At 49.5% G+C, this 22,349-nt stretch overlaps 1 protein-coding gene across 1 annotated transcript in view; it reads left to right on the top strand.

Moving 5' to 3' along the window:
- LOC147701177 (lens fiber membrane intrinsic protein-like) overlaps positions 1-21,126 on the top strand; it is a 50,926-nt gene extending 29,800 nt beyond the window's left edge. Inside the window, exon 5 of the mRNA XM_086929932.1 lies at positions 20,734-21,126. Coding sequence (XP_086786058.1) covers positions 20,734-20,774 — 41 coding nt within the window. The 3' untranslated portion in view covers positions 20,775-21,126. The remainder of the gene's footprint in view (positions 1-20,733) is intronic.
- The last annotated feature ends 1,223 nt before the right edge of the window (positions 21,127-22,349 follow it).

The following is a 22,349-nucleotide window of genomic DNA, read 5'->3' as shown; positions in this document are numbered from 1 at the left end:
TCATGAGGCGATTTTTTCTTCTCCAGAGCCAATTTCCTTTCCTTCATTATGAGGTGGGGCATCTGTAGCCCGAACTCCCTCTCTCTCTGCCTTACTGTCAGGCAGCTCATCTGGGGACCGGCTATGCAAGGAGACACTGCTTCCTGCTCTGGCAGGGAGTTCCGACTCAGGAAATGGATTATCCTCCTCCACTGAAGGCTGTGTTTCAGGGCTGATCCTGCTCATCCATTTCATCCTCATCATCCTGCTTCTCTGTGGCTATTAGTGAATGTTGATCCTCCCATGAGGCCCTCTGAGCTTTCTGCAGCTCTGACTTCTCAGTACCCTTCTTATTAGGGAGTTCCCTCACCTTGTAGAACTGTTTAAACTCAACCACAATGTAATTTAAAAGTTAGCCGGCTCGAATTCCGTTGCTGCAGGTATGGTCACAGACAGTCAGTTAGCAATAATGAGATTACATTAGGAAAAATCAAAACAGCAATCAAGAAGAATTTAAAAAGCTTGAAATGGTTTACAATAATTTAAATAGGTGTAACACAAAATTAATTTATGGCACTGGACAAACACAAGTCCAAATCCACACTGCTGATCACGAGTGTAAGAAATTGGTTTACTGATTTAGGGCTGGAAACCTACACAATCAGAAACCGCAATCCTTGTCAAGGTGAGGCACAAGCAAACCCCAAATTAACCTGTGTTCAGCCCTCTGGTAGCTTGGCACATAGCAGTCAGTGTTAACTTAGATATGTAAAGCACATATGCAACACTTAAAACAGTAAGGAAGTGAAAGTAGCACTCAAAACTAAATCAATGCCAGTTTAGAAAAATAGAGTTAATTAAATAATTGGACAAAAAAATGACAAAAATCCAGGAACCGGAGATACGAAGTGAAAATAGCTCCAAACAGTCCAAAGCGCCACTTGTGGGTGTGTGAGACCAGGAGAAACTTATAAGCTCAGGCCGACTGCGAAGTAGAGCGGGTTAGATGCTGGACCCAAGTCGGTCCTGCTCAAAAGTTACCTTCTCAGTCCAGCGCAAACAGTCCTGTTCGATGTGGAGGGGGCTGCAAGGAGCGGGGAAGTGCCACAGACAGTTATCGATGAAGCGCAAAGAACAGGCCTGTTGTCGTAGACAGTCCTTACTGTAGAGCCAAGATTTGGCATCAAGATTGCCGCAAGGAGGCAGTAACTGGAATGAGCTTTTGATGCTAATCCCGACCGGAGCTACCCCACCGAATCCCCCCTCACTGGAAGGACTGCCCAACAACGCTCCCGGCGATCCACCTCGGAACCGGAGGCCGCCTTGTGCCCCTGAAAGCGTCCACGAGATTAACACGGAACGAGGAAACCGCCCGCAGCTACCCCCTCTGGTAATCTGTCCGCACTTACCGGTTGCAGCGAGGCCAGGTAGAGAGGAGCAAGGTGCCAGGAACTGCAGCAGTGACGCTGCTCCTCGCATCTGAGATGCGAGAAAGGCTCGTATCGGCGAGGTCGCGGCCCCCGCCCCTGTCCTAAGAGACACAACGTCCAACCCGGGCTGCCTGCTTCCAAGATGGCGGCCCGCCTTCAAATCTAAAGACTAAAAAGGTGATTGTCCAACCCGGGCTGCCTGCTTTCAAGATGGCGGCCCACCTTCAAAACTAAAGACAAAAATGGTGATTGACGACTTCTACTGCTCCAATTGGGCCCATGCCATGCTGCGCTTCAATCAATACAGGTGCCAATCTTCTAGGGCACCATACTCTGCCCCCCCCCCCCCCACACCGCCTGCTCAAGATCTTTCCTCCTCTGCCCAGGGCTGCCTGGCCCCAATATGGCCGCCTCCTTGGACACCCCACAAATCTACAGAAGACGAAGGAGATTCCCCACCTAACAACTCCAGCTGGGACCCCGCTGCGCGAGCCTGTCGACCATTGCCGATATACAGGGACACCCTATTCTGCCCCCCCACGCAAGCTCCAGTTCTGTTCACCCCTACCTAGGGCTGCCTGGCCCTAATATGGCCGCCACCTCGGACTACTCTTAAAGCTGCAAAGGCGAATAAGGAGTTTCCTTTCTCCAACTACTCCATTTAGGACCCCGTTGCGCTAGCACGATGCCACGACCTGAGGAGACAAGCGCAGATCATCCCCTGCCCCCCATGCTAGCTCCAGCTCTCCTGCCCCTGCCTAGGGCTGCCTGGCCCCATCATGGCCTCCACCTCGGACATCTCATATTCCTGTACTGGGCAAATAAGGAGTTTCTCAACCTAACTACCCCACCTGGGTCCCAGCTGTGCTAGCCCGACGCCGCGACCAGAGGAGCCATACGCCGATCTACAGGAGCACCGGACTCTGCCACTCACGTAAGCTCCAGTTCTCTCTGCCCCTGCCAAGGGCTGCCGGGCTCTGACACGGCCGCCACCTCGGACAGCTCACAATCTTGCTTAAACAAACTTCTTTGACCAATCTCAACGAGTCTCTCCAAGGAAGGTGTAATGATGGCCCCAGGCTGAACTCCCTCTCTTCCGATTCTACAACAAAATCCTCCCACCAATGTTAACGCCGCTCTCCTCAGTCACCCAGTGGCCCCACTCCCCATAGTTCTACCTCGATGCCTCCGTCCTTGCGTTTAGACATGCACCCCGGCTCGTCACTTAACCACTTATCTCCTCTTGGACGGAATACCTACGCCATTACCTTCCCACTCAGCCTCTCCTTCAAAGCCAAAAAACGCTTCAAACAGAATTTAATTAGGCAACACCCCGAAACCCTAATCGTGGACACCTACCACTGCTCAACGAGAGGGCTGAGAAAAATGGACTTCATTTTCCACACCACCAAACCAGACGGTTAGGTCACCACCTTTAATTCACTCCTCCCTGTCTCCAAAACCACCTTCTCAGAACACAACCGGAAACTAACTATCTCCCCCCTGAACCAACAGTCCCTGACCGGAGACATCTCCATCACCATCTTCGTGAATGGCACCATTCTAATCCAGGCGAAAGACGACGACCTAGAGTTCTTCAACTCCCTCTTCCACACTCTTAAGACGGCCACGGCTCACTGCCCTCAACAGCCACACCCCGCCACCCCCAATGACTCTTGCCAAACTTCTAACCCGCAGAGCACGCTCCACTCCCTCAACAATCCCTTCCCCTCGCGCTTAATCACGTATCCAGTCATCCGTCTCACCCAGCCCCACCCCCCTCTTTCCTACATCCCCAGGCCTCCTCCCCCTGCTCCCAAACTTCCAGAATTCCCCCACCCCCCCTACCCTTCCGACTTCCTTCCCTCCTCCCCACGTCTCCCACACCACCACAGGTTCTCAGTCTCCTGCCCATAGAGATCCCAGGCCTCCCTTCGTCCACGAGTCACAGCCCCCTGCACGTACCCTCACTCCTCCTGCTCACACCGTCCCCCTTAGGGAAGACAACCCCCTCCTCCAAAGGGACCACAACCCCCTTCCCTCCCTATCCCTCGCCCATCCGAACTCGAAACACGAATCAGATCCTCCCACCCGACTATCTCCCCTAGTAGTAACTCACCACGTAGCCCCTCCCCCCACCTTGCCCTCGCTCAGGGGTACCCTAAAGCCAATTCCGTGCCTCCCTCCCCTGTCATACCACTTAACAGTAACTCGCCCCAAACCCCCTCTCCCTCTCTAGTCCTCCCACAATCAAACTCTAACTTCTCCCGTCCCCTACCCCCCATCCAACGTCCTGCCCCATTACCCCTCCCATGCCATGCCCAACTTCACCCACCCGCCCCACTCCTCCCCAGCACTTAAACTGACGCAACGCCTGGACCTTCTAGAAGCCCAGATCGCTACTCTGATTTTTGGCCTGAAGGAAACCCTATCCTCCATAGAGAAACTCCAGCTTCCCTCCCCAGACGTTCCACCTTCCCACCTCCAGCCGCCTCCCACTAGGACTGACTCTCTTACTCACATTGGGTACATGCCCACCACAGGCTCCCGGCCTCTTCTTACCAAACCCAGGACTGAGTCAGAAGTTGACAGTCCCAGAAGAATTGTTCCCTCCCTTTCGCTCCAGGAAATGAGCTCCCTCATCGCCTCCTATGAAACTCCTCCTAATTAGCCAGCCCAAGCAATTCCCCCTTACCACTCATCCTTCTCCTCAATTCAAGTCATCACTGGAGTGGGGAGGGACCCGCCCCTCCGAAAAGCTGCCAGATCACCATCCTATCTCTCCTCCTTACCCAGAGCTACTTCTGCCAACCCTATCTTGAATGCTGACCCCCCAATCAACTGTATGCTCATCAATTGCCGATCCGCCGTCAAACATGCAACAGAAATAGCCGAAACCATTCTCTCCCATGACCTGGATGTAGCCTTCATCACTGAAACATGGCTAAACACTCTATCCATCCCCATCATGGACACGCTGGTGCCGCCCGGTTTCTCAATTATACACAAAGACAGGCCCGTACACAAAGGTGGCGGAATAGCTATTATCCACAAAAGTGACCTCTCCATCACTGAATCCCCCTCCATCATATGCAACTCCCTTGAATGCCTTTCGGTCAACCTCAATTCACCTCACCACCCTCTACTTCAATGCATTCTCCTCTATCATCCTCTGGGCAACTCCTCCGAATTTGGCGTTCAGCTGACGGATCTGATCACTCAAACCACTCTCAACAGTGACTTCAGAATAATTCTGGGCGACCTCAACCTAAGATGGAATGTAACAAAAAATCTGCTCATCCAATACCTCAAAACCCTTCTACAAGACTAAAACATGACCCAGCACTGCACAGAGGAAACCCACCACAGAGGAGCAATCCTGGATGCAATCATCGCGGATAGAAAGACAATTTCAATTGACCACATCATCCCAGTGGACTGGTCAGACCATCACCCATTCTCTTTCATATCAATCATTCGGGCCTTTCCGTCCCTCCCACTCAAACCTCCCCCAAGTGGATCAGAAACTTATTGAGAGTCCCCCCTGACAAGCTGGAAAAGGTTCTTAGCTCACTACTTCCGAACTCGACGGAACTCCAATCAACCATGGATCTCACCTCGCTCTACCACTCCAACCTGTAGCTCGTCCTAGATCAGCAGGCACAGAGGAAACTAAAAAAACATTGAAGCATCCCCTCCAGATCTTGGTTCTCCACTGACATTAATGAAGAAAGAAGACACCTAAGATCCCTGGAAAGAACCTGGAGGTCCAACCCCTCCTCCCCCAACCGGGATCACCTCAAGGCAGCCCACAAAATCTACTATAACCATATCAAGAACAAAAAATCGTCCTTCTTCTGTTCGGCCCTAGACAATGCTAAAAACCGCCCCTAAAGAACTCTTTAACATCATCAGGAACCAAATAAGCATGGGCGGAAAATCCGTTCCGTTTGCGGATTTTGCGGATTTTCGGTAAATTCGCAATTCGCGAACTCTCGGGAATTTACCGAAAATCCGCAAATTCGCACGCAGCGGATTTTTTTGCTTGGTGATACAATATTGCGGCGTGTGGCGTTCACTTACCGTCATTCAGCGTTTGCCGAGTTGTTTTTCTCGATATTTTGCGAGTGCTGCAATTTTGGATCTTGCTGCGGCATCCCGTGGGAGTTTGGCGACGCATCGCGAGAGTTCGCAGTTGCGAACATGTAGATGCAGCGGGCAGCAACAATCTCGCACTTGCGAAATTACAAAATTTGCAATTCTGCACAAGAAATCCACCAGCAAGCAGTATAAACCTTCTGAAAATGATGATTTTTATCAGAATAACTCCTCAGGTTGACATTTGCCTGCACTTTTTTGGATTTGAGGCCTTTTTGACTTTCTTTGGATCACTTTTGGATTAGAAATCAACTTTCACAAGTAAGTTTGTTTGGGGCATTACAGTTGCTGTTCTGCAGAAAAACAAATTTTGCAAAACTGAAAGCACTCAGCAGGTGCAAAAGTTCACTCATCATTAGTAACCATTCCCTGCAGTGCTTCCTGAGGGGCCCCTCCAGAGTTCAGTTGCCTACGTTTGTTTGGGGCATTACAGTTGCTGTTCTGCAGAAAAACGAGTTTTGCAAAACTGAAAGCACTCAGCAGGTGCAAAAGTTCAAACTCATCATTAGTAACCGTTCCCTGTAGTGCTTCCTGAGGGGCCCCTCCAGAGTTCAGTTGCTGACTTGCAACTATTCTATGACCCTGCTCTGACCCTCACAGCAGGCTCATAGAATAGCTACAAGTAGGCCACAAAGGTCCTGGGAAAAAAAATTGCACTGCAACAGAAAGCAAATTACAGATAAGGAAGCAGGAAGTTTAAATTCAGTGACACATTAATTAACCACAAATTAATTCATGTCAGTTGAAGCAGGGCAGGTGTGCTTGCTTTTCCCCCCCATAATCTACAGTGATGAATCAGAGGGTGGCAGTGATGTACCAGAGGGTAGCATGGGTGAATCAGAGGGTGGCAGTGGTGAAACAGAGGGTGCTGTGAACCTGTGATGATGAACCAGACGTAGAAACAACAAAGTCCCGACCGTTGCGAGCCGACAAGTAAGTTCGCAATTGCAAACTGATACTAAACCCTCGCGAACTGGCAGAACCCCTTGCGAAAAAAAAAAAAATCCGCAAGTTCGCGGATTTCGCGGATTGCGAGTTCGCAAATACGCAAATTCGCGAACGCCAGATTCACAAAATTCGCCCATGCTTAGAACCAAATCTCCATTCCTGTGACAGACAACATGGTGGTGTCCAAATCCCAATGTGACGACTTTGTCAGCTTCTTCAAAGAAAAAATTGGCAAAATTGATCGATCACTCTGCGCTATGCCCTCCTCCCACCCCTCTGCAACTTCCCACTTCAGACCAGCAACAACAACCACTCGCTGATCCTTCTTCCAAGCTATCCAGGTTGAACCGATAAGCAATCTCATAGCCACCGCCAAACCCTCATCCCACTCCCTTGATCAGCTTCCCTCGAGACTGACCAAAGACCTGAAGCACACTCTAGCCCCTATCTGGGCCAAGATCATCAACAGCTCTCTGAGTGAGGGCTCCATCCCAGACTGCCTTAAAGTAGGTCAAGTCACGCCACTACTAAAAAAAAACGGGCCTTGACTTCCAGGATATGAACAACGTCAGACCAGTTTCGAACCTTCCACTCTTATCTAAAATTCTGGAAAGATGTGTTCTGTCTCAGCTATTCCAGCACTTAGAGAACACGAATCTTCTCGACCCATACCAATCAGGGTTCAGAAAAGGCTGCAGTACAGAAACCGCAATCCTTTATGTCCTGGACGATCTACACATGTCGCTTGACTCCAATCAATGCAGCCTTCTCATCCTCCTAGACCTATCGGCTGCGTTTGACGCAGTTGATCATGCCCTGCTACTCAATGTCCTCCAAGAGAGAGCGGGTCTGGAAAAGACTGTCCTAAAATGGTTCTCCTCCTTTCTCAACAACCGCACACAAAGAATCAAAATGAAAAGCTGCGAATCAGACATCCCTCCCATCAGTAGAGGAGTCCCACAAGGGTCAGTACTCTCTCCACAACTCTTCAACATCTACATGGAGCCCCTCACCTCAATTCTCAGAAAAGCCAACATCTCCTTCCACCTCTATGCGGACGACACACAACCCTATCTGGAAACCACGTCGATCACAGACATCCACAGATTGAACCGCACACTTACTGAAGTTCAACTCTGGCTCTCATCCAACCACCTCAAACTCAATGAAGAAAAAAAAGAAGTGCTCCTCATCTCAAACAAAGATGAAAACCCCCAAATTCTAGAATGGCTCAAAGCCTTAAATGTAAAAACCACCGCAATGGAGCGCACACCGCTAGCCCCTCCTCCGGCTCGCCCCTCGGGATTCTGGTACTTGTAGTTCAGTAGTGGATCACCCAGGTGGGTGCAAGTCGGTACTTGTTGGACTGATGAATCTCTAGACCCGATACATGTCCCGGGTTTTTGGGTATCGCCCGAGACATGGCTCGGGTTTCGGGATAACTTCCCTCATCAGTAGAGAAAATGGTTTAGGGGTGGAGGAGAAGGCCGCCAAACAACAGTCAATGGCCTCGATGCCCGAACCGGCACGCAGGGCAGCATCCAGGAGCCCGTCGGCTCAAAGCTCAAGGGAGCCAATTAGTAAAAACCACCGCAATGGAGCGCACACCGCTAGCCGCTCCTCCGGATCGCCCCTCGGGATTCTGGTACTTGTAGTTCAGTAGTGGATCACCCAGGTGGGTGCAAGTCGGTACTTGTTGGACTGATGAATCTCTAGACCCGATACATGTCCCGGGTTTTTGGGTATCGCCCGAGACATGGCTCGGGTTTCGGGATAACTTCCCTCATCAGTAGAGAAAATGGTTTAGGGGTGGAGGAGAAGGCCGCCAAACAACAGTCAATGGCCTCGATGCCCGAACCGGCACGCAGGGCAGCATCCAGGAGCCCGTCGGCTCAAAGCTCAAGGGAGCCAATTAGTAAAAACCACCGCAATGGAGCGCACACCGCTAGCCCCTCCTCCGGATCGCCCCTCGGGATTCTGGTACTTGTAGTTCAGTAGTGGATCACCCAGGTGGGTGCAAGTCGGTACTTGTTGGACTGATGAATCTCTAGACCCGATACATGTCCCGGGTTTTTGGGTATCGCCCGAGACATGGCTCGGGTTTCGGGATAACTTCCCTCATCAGTAGAGAAAATGGTTTAGGGGTGGAGGAGAAGGCCGCCAAACAACAGTCAATGGCCTCGATGCCCGAACCGGCACGCAGGGCAGCATCCAGGAGCCCGTCGGCTCAAAGCTCAAGGGAGCCAATTAGTAAAAACCACCGCAATGGAGCGCACACCGCTAGCCCCTCCTCCGGATCGCCCCTCGGGATTCTGGTACTTGTAGTTCAGTAGTGGATCACCCAGGTGGGTGCAAGTCGGTACTTGTTGGACTGATAAATCTCTAGACCCGATACATGTCCCGGGTTTTTGGGTATCGCCCGAGACATGGCTCGGGTTTCGGGATAACTTCCCTCATCAGTAGAGAAAATGGTTTAGGGGTGGAGGAGAAGGCCGCCAAACAACAGTCAATGGCCTCGATGCCCGAACCGGCACGCAGGGCAGCATCCAGGAGCCCGTCGGCTCAAAGCTCAAGGGAGCCAATTAGTAAAAACCACCGCAATGGAGCGCACACCGCTAGCCCCTCCTCCGGATCGCCCCTCGGGATTCTGGTACTTGTAGTTCAGTAGTGGATCACCCAGGTGGGTGCAAGTCGGTACTTGTTGGACTGATGAATCTCTAGACCCGATACATGTCCCGATTTTTTGGGTATCGCCCGAGACATGGCTCGGGTTTCGGGATAACTTCCCTCATCAGTAGAGAAAATGGTTTAGGGGTGGAGGAGAAGGCCGCCAAACAACAGTCAATGGCCTCGATGCCCGAACCGGCACGCAGGGCAGCATCCAGGAGCCCGTCGGCTCAAAGCTCAAGGGAGCCAATTAGTAAAAACCACCGCAATGGAGCGCACACCGCTAGCCCCTCCTCCGGATCGCCCCTCGGGATTCTGGTACTTGTAGTTCAGTAGTGGATCACCCAGGTGGGTGCAAGTCGGTACTTGTTGGACTGATAAATCTCTAGACCCGATACATGTCCCGGGTTTTTGGGTATCGCCCGAGACATGGCTCGGGTTTCGGGATAACTTCCCTCATCAGTAGAGAAAATGGTTTAGGGGTGGAGGAGAAGGCCGCCAAACAACAGTCAATGGCCTCGATGCCCGAACCGGCACGCAGGGCAGCATCCAGGAGCCCGTCGGCTCAAAGCTCAAGGGAGCCAATTAGTAAAAACCACCGCAATGGAGCGCACACCGCTAGCCCCTCCTCCGGATCGCCCCTCGGGATTCTGGTACTTGTAGTTCAGTAGTGGATCACCCAGGTGGGTGCAAGTCGGTACTTGTTGGACTGATAAATCTCTAGACCCGATACATGTCCCGGGTTTTTGGGTATCGCCCGAGACATGGCTCGGGTTTCGGGATAACTTCCCTCATCAGTAGAGAAAATGGTTTAGGGGTGGAGGAGAAGGCCGCCAAACAACAGTCAATGGCCTCGATGCCCGAACCGGCACGCAGGGCAGCATCCAGGAGCCCGTCGGCTCAAAGCTCAAGGGAGCCAATTAGTAAAAACCACCGCAATGGAGCGCACACCGCTAGCCCCTCCTCCGGATCGCCCCTCGGGATTCTGGTACTTGTAGTTCAGTAGTGGATCACCCAGGTGGGTGCAAGTCGGTACTTGTTGGACTGATGAATCTCTAGACCCGATACATGTCCCGGGTTTTTGGGTATCGCCCGAGACATGGCTCGGGTTTCGGGATAACTTCCCTCATCAGTAGAGAAAATGGTTTAGGGGTGGAGGAGAAGGCCGCCAAACAACAGTCAATGGCCTCGATGCCCGAACCGGCACGCAGGGCAGCATCCAGGAGCCCGTCGGCTCAAAGCTCAAGGGAGCCAATTAGTAAAAACCACCGCAATGGAGCGCACACCGCTAGCCCCTCCTCCGGATCGCCCCTCGGGATTCTGGTACTTGTAGTTCAGTAGTGGATCACCCAGGTGGGTGCAAGTCGGTACTTGTTGGACTGATAAATCTCTAGACCCGATACATGTCCCGGGTTTTTGGGTATCGCCCGAGACATGGCTCGGGTTTCGAGATAACTTCCCTCATCAGTAGAGAAAATGGTTTAGGGGTGGAGGAGAAGGCCGCCAAACAACAGTCAATGGCCTCGATGCCCGAACCGGCACGCAGGGCAGCATCCAGGAGCCTGTCGGCTCAAAGCTCAAGGGAGCCAATTAGTAAAAACCACCGCAATGGAGCGCACACCGCTAGCCCCTCCTCCGGATCGCCCCTCGGGATTCTGGTACTTGTAGTTCAGTAGTGGATCACCCAGGTGGGTGCAAGTCGGTACTTGTTGGACTGATAAATCTCTAGACCCGATACATGTCCCGGGTTTTTGGGTATCGCCCGAGACATGGCTCGGGTTTCGGGATAACTTCCCTCATCAGTAGAGAAAATGGTTTAGGGGTGGAGGAGAAGGCCGCCAAACAACAGTCAATGGCCTCGATGCCCGAACCGGCACGCAGGGCAGCATCCAGGAGCCCGTCGGCTCAAAGCTCAAGGGAGCCAATTAGTAAAAACCACCGCAATGGAGCGCACACCGCTAGCCCCTCCTCCGGATCGCCCCTCGGGATTCTGGTACTTGTAGTTCAGTAGTGGATCACCCAGGTGGGTGCAAGTCGGTACTTGTTGGACTGATAAATCTCTAGACCCGATACATGTCCCAGGTTTTTGGGTATCGCCCGAGACATGGCTCGGGTTTCGGGATAACTTCCCTCATCAGTAGAGAAAATGGTTTAGGGGTGGAGGAGAAGGCCGGACATGTATCGGGTCTAGAGATTCATCAGTCCAACAAGTACCGACTTGCACCCACCTGGGTGATCCACTACTGAACTACAAGTACCAGAGTCCCGAGGGGCGATCCGGAGGAGGGGCTAGCGGTGTGCGCTCCATTGCGGTGGTTTTTACTATTTGGCTCCCTTGAGCTTTGAGCCGACGGGCTCCTGGATGCTGCCCTGCGTGCCGGTTCGGGCATCGAGGCCATTGACTGTTGTTTGGCGGCCTTCTCCTCCACCCCTAAACCATTTTCTCTACTGATGAGGGAAGTTATCCCGAAACCCGAGCCATGTCTCGGGCGATACCCAAAAACCCGGGACATGTATCGGGTCTAGAGATTCATCAGTCCAACAAGTACCGACTTGCACCCACCTGGGTGATCCACTACTGAACTACAAGTACCAGAGTCCCGAGGGGCGATCCGGAGGAGGGGCTAGCGGTGTGCGCTCCATTGCGGTGGTTTTTACTATTTGGCTCCCTTGAGCTTTGAGCCGACGGGCTCCTGGATGCTGCCCTGCGTGCCGGTTCGGGCATCGAGGCCATTGACTGTTGTTTGGCGGCCTTCTCCTCCACCCCTAAACCATTTTCTCTACTGATGAGGGAAGTTATCCCGAAACACGAGCCATGTCTCGGGCGATACCCAAAAACCCGGGACATGTATCGGGTCTAGAGATTCATCAGTCCAACAAGTACCGACTTGCACCCACCTGGGTGATCCACTACTGAACTACAAGTACCAGAGTCCCGAGGGGCGATCCGGAGGAGGGGCTAGCGGTGTGCGCTCCATTGCGGTGGTTTTTACTATTTGGCTCCCTTGAGCTTTGAGCCGACGGGCTCCTGGATGCTGCCCTGCGTGCCGGTTCGGGCATCGAGGCCATTGACTGTTGTTTGGCGGCCTTCTCCTCCACCCCTAAACCATTTTCTCTACTGATGAGGGAAGTTATCCCGAAACCCGAGCCATGTCTCGGGCGATACCCAAAAACCCGGGACATGTATCGGGTCTAGAGATTCATCAGTCCAACAAGTACCGACTTGCACCCACCTGGGTGATCCACTACTGAACTACAAGTACCAGAGTCCCGAGGGGCGATCCGGAGGAGGGGCTAGCGGTGTGCGCTCCATTGCGGTGGTTTTTACTATTTGGCTCCCTTGAGCTTTGAGCCGACGGGCTCCTGGATGCTGCCCTGCGTGCCGGTTCGGGCATCGAGGCCATTGACTGTTGTTTGGCGGCCTTCTCCTCCACCCCTAAACCATTTTCTCTACTGATGAGGGAAGTTATCCCGAAACCCGAGCCATGTCTCGGGCGATACCCAAAAACCCGGGACATGTATCGGGTCTAGAGATTCATCAGTCCAACAAGTACCGACTTGCACCCACCTGGGTGATCCACTACTGAACTACAAGTACCAGAGTCCCGAGGGGCGATCCGGAGGAGGGGCTAGCGGTGTGCGCTCCATTGCGGTGGTTTTTACTATTTGGCTCCCTTGAGCTTTGAGCCGACGGGCTCCTGGATGCTGCCCTGCGTGCCGGTTCGGGCATCGAGGCCATTGACTGTTGTTTGGCGGCCTTCTCCTCCACCCCTAAACCATTTTCTCTACTGATGAGGGAAGTTATCCCGAAACCCGAGCCATGTCTCGGGCGATACCCAAAAACCCGGGACATGTATCGGGTCTAGAGATTCATCAGTCCAACAAGTACCGACTTGCACCCACCTGGGTGATCCACTACTGAACTACAAGTACCAGAGTCCCGAGGGGCGATCCGGAGGAAGGGCTAGCGGTGTGCGCTCCACTGCGGTGGTTTTTTCAAAGCCTTAAATGCCCTGAATGTTCCTCTTGTTCCATCGAACTCCATAAAATCCCTAGGGATCACCCTTGACCCCAAACTGGACATGAATCTCAAAAACTGCCAAAAGTGCTTTCCTGAACCTGAAACTTCTCTACAAATTGAAACCATTCCTCCCCACGAAAGACCTGAAACAGGCCACGCAGGCTCTGGTACTCTCCAGAATTGACTACGGCATTGCTACTCTGACTGGAACAGCCAAATCGCACCTGGGACCTCTGACCTCTACCCTAAACGCCGCAGCAAGAATGGTCACGGGAACAAAGAAATATGAGCACATCACCCCAGCTCTTAAGGATCTGAAGTGGCTCCCCATTGACCAACGAGCCAGCTTCCGTACAGCCTGCCTCACACACAAAGCCCTGCATACAGGCAAACCTGAATACCTGGCCAACAAGCTCAAAAGGGCCGGTCAGTCTAGAAACCTCAGAAGCTCCAACACGCTCGTACTCATTCCTCTGAAATCCCAGAAACACATAACATCTAGCAAATCCTTTGCGGGTAATGCTCCCAAGATTTGGAACTCCATCCCCCCACACATCAGACTGACCGCATCCTTCCCGAAATTCAAGATTTTACTCAAAGTCCTCTTCCTCGAGTGGTCTGGAGCATACTAGAACTCCACTTGGACTTGGAAGTTCCATTATCTCTGCGACCCCAGAGCTGGTTGACTTGCTTATGACTTTCCGCCCTGTTTTGTGCTCTGGCTGCTATTGTACAAACTGTACTCGCCCATGTGCCCCTTGCCATGTTTCCTCAATGTCTGTCTGATGCCTCTGTACTTGTTGTGAAGCGCTCTGATACCCTCCGGTCCAGCTAGCGCTATACAAAACTTTAATAAATAAATCAATTTTAAAAATCTTTTAATTTGGTTGTTTAACTAAGCAACAATTTCTCAACTAGTAATCATTAAGTTAGATAGGCACATTAGAGAAACCAATCAATTTAAGATAGAGGGTAAAAAGGGAGACCACAATGGTTGGTGAAAAAAATGGTCTTTTTAGAATGAAAGTAGGTTTACCAGCACTACATTACATTATATGTAAAGGTAACTCAATTAACTCAATAGTAGGTGTGCACAACAGTGCTCGTGAAGAGGGTGAACGTGCAGTGACATGTGAAAAGGTGACGAAACAGTGAGAAAAGGTGCAAAAAACAAATTAGTTGATGGTCACGAAAACAGTCAGCAGATCATTTTTGAAAAAGAGATTCCGCTGTTTAAAGAGACCACAGTAATGCCCACAATTGCGCTGGAGGGTCGACGGTGTTTAGACCTGTTAAATTTCAGGTCATCATCATCAGGACTGGGTTACATGGAAAAGGTAAGTGTTTTATAGGGGGTAAGAAGGAGAAAAGGTAAAGGTAGGAATTGTGAGGTACCAGTGGGTAGTGAAAAGGTCAATGAAAGAGGGTAGGCCTACCTGGGAAGGTTGCAAGGAGCCTGTATGATTAGAACAAATCACATCGAGGGAAGGCATGTGTGATATGCTGTTTAATCATTTGAGTGGTTTGGCCAATGTATAGCAGGTTGCAGGGGCACCGGATGGCATAAATGACATTGGTGGTGCAGCAATTGTAGAATAGTTAAAGTTGGTCAGTGCGGCCCTGGACTGCAATTCTTTTGTGTTGATAGTGAGGGCACTGACCACACAAGTTTGGCATTTGTAATGTCCAAGTATGAAGTAGTGTTACACTGGAACTGGGTTGCATTTGCCTCGTGGTTACCATAGATGTCAAAGTTTTTAATTGATCAACTAGAGGGGCAATCTCTTGCTTGATCAGATCGCTAAGTCGGGACAATAAGTCAGCTAGTAGCGACTGAGCCCAGACTGGGTACTTAAGATCTACACTAGGGGCTGGTACTGGTTCTATAGGTGGGTCCCGATTGGCAAGATCGTCTGCCCTTAAGTCACTCCCTCTTCTTGCCTTCTTGCTCATGGTTGCCCTCCCAACTATCTGCTTACATTTCCCGTTCTTACGGGTGCCTGCACCCTCATCGACCAGTTTTGTTGTAGCCGTTGAATCATTCATTTGGACTAAAGGGGGTGGGAGAACATCTCCAGTTGTTGACAAAGCTACAGAGGGAATATTGGGACTGGGCAGATCCACTATGGGCGGGAAAAGATCAGGGGTAATTGACAACCACCTTTCGGTGCCTTCGATTTCTGATGTAACAACACCTATTGTCCTTTGCAGCATCTTTTCAATTGATGTCGGGGGGGGGGGAGGGAGCGGGGTGGAAGAATTAACTTCTGCCGGCTTTTTTTATCAATACAAGTGCGCTTACCCATATCTAACTAAGAAAAAACAACTGTTAGATATTAACCGCCAATAAAAATCTACAAATCCAGTGGCAAGTAACAAGCACACAAGGCTTACGTAATAGGGCTCAAATAAAGGGAACAAGATACTTTGCTGTATTCGTAAACAGGAGTACCCCTGAAATAGATCTCCTTAGACTCCAGGCGAAAAGAAAGTGTCACTCAAGCCTGATGAACAACATTTTACAGGTAATTACAGTCCAAAATACACCAAAGGTGATCAGTCTACTTGCCGTTGGAGAGGGCTAGGGTTGGGGTCCAATGGTGTCCTCATTGGCGCTGGTCATGAAGCAGAACTGATGAAGAATAGTAAGTTCAAGGGGTTGGCCCTGCCCTGCCGATGACGGGCAAGGACGGGCCCGCCCTTGGCCTGGGCTTTGCCTGGGCGTGGCTCTCGCATGTCCCGGCCACGGAAAAGGTTGCAGCGCTTAAGAGCGTGTGGTGGCACCTCCCCCGCACCTGTGTCCAGTAAAGGGAAGCGCTGGGCACCCTGGAACTTGGAGTCCCACCAGGGTCAGCGCACCTCGACTCGGGAGATGGCAGGTAGGAGAGGCAGCATTGGTGATGGAAGCTACACCCTGGGACGATGTTCCCACCATGGTGTTAAATGCGCTGGAATCTGCCCCCGCAGAGAAAAGCAGCTTCAGGAGTCCCGCGCTGCGGAAAAGGTTGCAGCGCTTAAGAGCGCATGGTGGCTCCTCCCCCGCACCTGTGTCCAGTAACGGGAAGCGCTGGGCACCCTGGGACTTGGAGTCCCACCAGGGTCAGTGCAGCTCGATCCGGGAGATGGCCGGTAAGAGAGGCAGCATTGATGACGGAAGCTACACCCTGGGACGATGTTCCCACAGGGTGTTGAATGCGCTGGAATTTGCCCCTGCAGAGAAAACCAGCTTCAGGAGTCCCACCATACATATATTATACATTACCTGTAAGTTAAGGCTGACTGATTTTGTACCAATCTATTAGAAAGGTAAGCTTAGGTAGTTAATTGGGGGTTTGCTTGTGTTTCATCCTGACAGAGATTGTGGTTGCTGCCTTCGTAGTGTCTCACCAACCTCAACCAGTAACTCAGTTTCCAACAGTGAACTTTTGGCTTAGCATTTTTTATCTACACATTATGTACATAAGGGATAAAAATACTAATATAAACGCGGGTAACCTGTTTTGCAACCATCTTGTATTTGTTGAAACCCCATTTTGAGGAATTGTATGAAAAATATATCATGCTATTTCAAGAACGTTTCACTTAGAGCAGGCATCACCTATAAAATAAATTGAGTGTCAGTATCTCCATTCAGCTTGCTCGTCAGAGTCATATAAATCTCATTCCAACCTAAACAGAGGCCCATGCTTATTTGGGCTGTTGTTAACACTCAGTTGCACTACTGCAATGAACGTGGCATCCGTTAAACTCCCTTGTGGTCAAAATACTTCAATGAGCCTCTTCTGGTGCGTTAGGAGACCATGTCGACCAAACAAGAAGAAAATATAGGAGCCTATTTACAAATGCATTTTGGAGTTTGTAAAGTAATGCCTTACCTTATATGCCTTTGTGAAGTTGCCCAAAAACACCTATAATTGGGAACAACATCTGAATATTCAGGGAATATTAATTTACAATTAGCACAAATAGAATGCACTATGCCCCCTTTGTACTTTCACTATTAGGGAGTTGGCCATGATTCATGATGGTATGTAAGAGTATGCAAAGGTACTTCCTGTACTCATAAATGCTTTGCTGGATTTCTGCAGAGTCCAGAATTCATTATTAGTGTTTTTACAATTCTACATACAAGTCTCCTGGGGACAGTGTCAAGTTACATTCTGAACATAACACTAGATATCTTTTCACCAGAGCCTGGTCATCTTTCTACCTCATTCATGGTTTCCATTGGGTAAGTTCACTGCATGAAATTTTTTAGGTTTCGGCTACCGTCCCACTGCGTAAGCAGTGGGTGGGCGGAGCCGAAATCTTTTGTTGGTTGTAGTATGGGGGCCTGAACACGCCCCTCTTCTCCATTGGCTGGCCTCGTAAATGCTGGCCAGCCATTGGAGGAGAGGAGCGTCACTGAGTTCAGGACCCGCCTTGACGCGATTCGGGGGCGTTTCTGTGTGTTTTTTTAAGTCCCGCCCCTTTTTTCGTCATGCCTTTCTAGTTTTCGTTTCTTTTTACATTCTTTAAACACGCCCCCTAGTCTAAAGGACGGCTTGATGCGATCCGTGGGCGTTGCTTCTGTGTCTGTCTCTCGCCTTCAGCTCTTTCTGGAGCTGCTCGGCTCCGCTCGCCCCCCCCCCCCTTCCCTTTGCCCGCAGCCCTCCTCCGTCCTGCTCTCGCCCCCTCTGCCCACAGCCCTCCTCTGTCCTGCTCTCGCCCCCCCTTCCCTCTGCCCGCATCCCTCCTCTGTCCCGCTCTCGGCCAGACCGCCTCTTGGATGATATCTGTTGTCCCACCTACCTAGAGGGAGCTTCATACAGGCTCCACGGAGCTCTCACTGCACCATGGAGCTGTCTGGCACTGCAGAGCTTCTTATAGGCACTAGACTTACATGAGACTGCGACATTGACCTGAGTGCACAAGAACAGGGTTCTTCCGAGGAGGAGCAGCCTCTCTTCCGACCACGGACATTTATTTTTAGCAAGAAATAGTAAAGACAAGGCCTGGGGTAAATATGGAATTACTTAAGAATGATTTGTGTGTTGTGTGCAGTTTTACATAGCGCGAAACAGCCCCGAAGGTTTCGGAGCGCTTTACCGGCGCACCAGTGTCCTTACACAAGGATTGGCCGATAGGAGGCGCCATCGGGGGGTTCAGATGTGGCAGCTTGGCTTCAAATACGCGCGCCAGGATCCTGTAAGTATAGAGGGTCACACGAGGCTCGGGTCGTGCCTTCAAAGCCGGCCTCTCAGGGGTCCCTGCCCCAGGGTGAGGGATGGTGTAAACGGGCACACGGACCTGGCTGTGCCCCCACAGGGGGGCACGGGTGGGCGGTGCCACCGCGTGAGACAACGTCGAACACGACCCCGTGTTATTCTTATAAAGGACATGTGTCTCTTCCAGGAAATAATATACACTGAGAAGAGGCGGAGTTATAGCGCCTCGCTATCTCAATGCTTCACGTGCACGACATGCGCTGCACCAGGCGCTCTTGTGGACACTGGAGGAAGCCCCGGTGCGCACACAGGGGCAGATTTACAAGCCCCTTGTGCGACTTTTGCGTCACTTTAGTTAAAAGTGACGTGAAAGTGAAAAGAGTGTGTGTCGGGTGAAAGGAGGGGTCTGTCAAAAGAGTGTGTCGGGTGAAAGGAGGCGTCTGTGAAAAAAGTGTGTCGGGTGAAAGGAGTAGTCTGTGAAAAGTGTGTGTCAGGTGAAAGGAGGGGGTCTGTGAAAAGTGTGTGTGTTGGGTGAAAGGAGGGGTCTGTGAAAAGAGTGTGTGTCGGGTGAAAGGAGGGGTCTGTAAAAAGAGTGTGTCAGGTGAAAGGAGGGGTCTGTGAAAAGTGTGTGTGTTGGGTGAAAGGAAGGGTCTGTGAAAAGAGTGTGTCGGGTGAAAAGAAGGGTCTGTGGAGAGTGTGTCGGATGAAAGGAGTGTCGGAAGCAAAAGAGCGGGGGTGAAAGGCGCGTCAGGTGCATGCGCCGCTAACTCCTTGTTTTTTTATTTGAGTATCTTTTTTCTACATCTTCTCTTCAATTCTCTGCTTGTCGGGCGGGGAGAAAGGGATTATATATTTATTTTGTTTGACAGCTATGAAGTGTTATGAAGTGCTGCTAACTGTGTGACTGGTGTCTTTTTAATACATAATCTCCTTTCATATCATTTCTCTTTGAATCTGGTGTGTATGTGATAAACCGACAAGATTTGATAACAATTAAAACACTTCCTTTGAAATAAAATGGGTTCCCGAATATGCAGTACTTGCCAAGGTTTTTATTTGATAAATTTCGTAAAGCTCATAACAATACAATACTCACATCAAGGGACGCTACCAAATCCCCGGCAAAAGTAACAAAGTAAAAAAACGTTAAAATTCCACACATATGCCAGGAAATGTGTTAATAAAAATGCAGTTGAAATATAAAGAGCTAACCGATTAAAAGAAAGGGAATGAAATGCCAGATAAACAAGCATTGGCCGCGTGCGCCTCGCGCTCAAAGTTAAAAGAAAACAAGCTTTGAGACGCTCTCTGTGGTGGGAGAGGGGGAGGGGCATTAAAGCGAGGCTTGCGCTTGGCAGAGCAGTGGAATGAAAACATTCATTAGTCATCACAGCAGCACAGATCAGCCCCATTCGCCCCATCCCATCAGTAAAGGACACAAGCCAGTGGAGAAAACAAGCAATGGCCGAGCACGGGCTCAAAGTAAAAACAAGCATTTACAATGCAACGGTTTTGCCTTTGGAAAACTTAGAGCTATTGGCAATGTAAATGACAATGCCATTTATTATTGATCTGTTTTCAAAACCAATACATAAATACAAATTTTGTCATTTACAATGCCAATAGCTCAAACTTTTCCAAAGGCGAAACCGTTGCATTGTAAATGCTTGTTTTAATTATATTTAGTTAATTAAAACCTTTACAATGTTGTAACATAAAACACATGGTTTAAAAAGAGTACAAAGTCTCAAATGGTTAAAAGGAAAACTTTCTAAGAATCCATATAATTGGAGTGTTACAAGTTACATTCTGAACATAACACTAGATATCTTTTCACCAGAGCCTGGTCATCTTTCTACCTCATTCATGGTTTCCATTGGGTAGGTTCACTGATAAATTGTGTACTTTGTGTCTGAAACGTCCTAAAATTCAAACGTACTAAAAAATATATATTTTAGACCTATAAGGCCCTCACTTTCAGCCCAGTGCTTTGAGACATCCTTCATTATGGAGCTCATTGAATAAATGGTCCAACTAATTAGCTTACTGGATAGATGCAGGGAGCCCCAGGCACTCATCAAGGCACCTGTCATGGTTTAGTGTGAGTAGCACTCAGGAATTATGTGTTGGTTATTGTTTGTTTTCGAACTTGATGTGTTCTATGTTGTTGGGTAATTTGTTGGCACGAGTGAGGTGGCTTTTGCAGCTCTGTGGTATATTGCTGATAACAATGTAGAGTATGGTAAACATACACCATTGGTTGTGATCCTTCATCCATTAAAATTCTGACCTTTTTGTCTCCCCTGATTCCTTCATTGAGCAGCTGTTGTTGCCTATATCTCCTTTAAGCAAGAAGCTCAGTAGCAGGTGAACTCAACAAGAAACAAAGCAGCAAAGAGGATGGGTGGATCACCAAGAACACTGCCACTAAACCTACGAGTGCTGGTCTCTTCCAGAGTAGGTGTGGGGCACTTTGATTCTATAAGACATAGTATTGAAAACCGGAAGACCTCCATTCATTGGCAAATCACCCCACGAGTTAGGTTACCTTCACTTCTCTAAAGATAACTAGAAGAGTAGACGACATTGTGCTGAACATCACATCAACAGAGATCTGGTCCATACAGTAATATTGACGATATCAACCTATGCTTCATTGAGCTTGCTTTCTCAAGTGTACCTCATCATCGTTTCCAATAAATATTTTTGTACTGGCTTTGTCAGGTCTACATGTTTTTTGCAGAGCTTAATTCTTGGTGTCACCATTGTCAATTGACATTAACACAATATCCAATCCAGTGAAGTACAAACATCACTCGATTCTTCTGAGGCCTAGGTAGGTTAATCCCAGATCCATCTATATGCTGCACGTGGGTTGTTTCTGTGAGGTCACTGCTTATAAATGCTTAAGTAACCCACGATGAAATTATCGTATCTGCTTCTAGAAAGGCTCTCTTATGATGGCCCCTTTGTGAAACAGAACTGTGTTAGTATGGTTTATTTTTCAATAATGTCTTTTACAACTGACAATAACTTTTCATCTTTAATCACAGCCTTCTAGTATTTACTACAGTAAATAGCCCAGAAAGCATATTTCGGTGTTTCTAAAGTGCAAACCTAGCTGTCTAGCATCTGAGTGTTGTACAGGGACATGTGGTAGAGCTTGTAAATTTAAGAGAGTTCGGACTATCTGAAGTATTGTCCCTTGAAGAGCTGAGGGTTTAGTTTCTTCCTGAATTGCTGGAGGATCAATGGTTCTGATGCTGAAGGGGTTGTTGTTCCAGATCCTGAAAGCATAGGTTGAGAAGACTTGTTTTCTTGTTTTCTCCTTCCTGCAGTGTTAAGCCTCTAATCTACTGTCTCCTGGACTTTAATCTCGTCCAGCAAGTCTTGAGCCCCACACATGCAGCAGGTCACATAAGTAGCCTGATTTTCCACACCCAGCCATCTCATTATTTGTAGCCCATCCATTCCTCAAGCTTCTGACCATGTCCTCGATCTTCCTAGGGTAAAACTTACCTCTGATGACTTTGTGCTTCGACTTGATAAACACAGACCCCCCACACCTAGTTCTCCCATTAGTATTGATGTAGAAAAGTCTAACTATTGGGTTACGGACTATCTAGATAACTGAATAGTTCATCTAACTCCCATTATTGGCATGCCGCATCTCTATGGTACATTTTTAAAATCAAATAAACCAAACAGAACTGTAAAATGATAGAAAGTATTTGGAGTTCTAACTACCTGGAGGATAGTAAACAAAAGAGCTAAAAACCGTATTTTCAATCTGCTGTTACTATTTGAAACTGACAAAATACAGCACCAGGACGAAAGTAAAACAGGTAGCAAGGATTGGCATAACTAATTACAAAGAGCTAGAAAGCCCTGAAGAAGTCATGTGTTCATCCTTATACCACGAAACACGCGTTGGCTGTC

Source organism: Lissotriton vulgaris, chromosome 7 (genome assembly GCF_964263255.1).
Source record: "Lissotriton vulgaris chromosome 7, aLisVul1.2, whole genome shotgun sequence".
Taxonomy (NCBI): domain Eukaryota; kingdom Metazoa; phylum Chordata; class Amphibia; order Caudata; family Salamandridae; genus Lissotriton; species Lissotriton vulgaris.
This window is presented reverse-complemented; position numbering and strand designations above follow the sequence as displayed.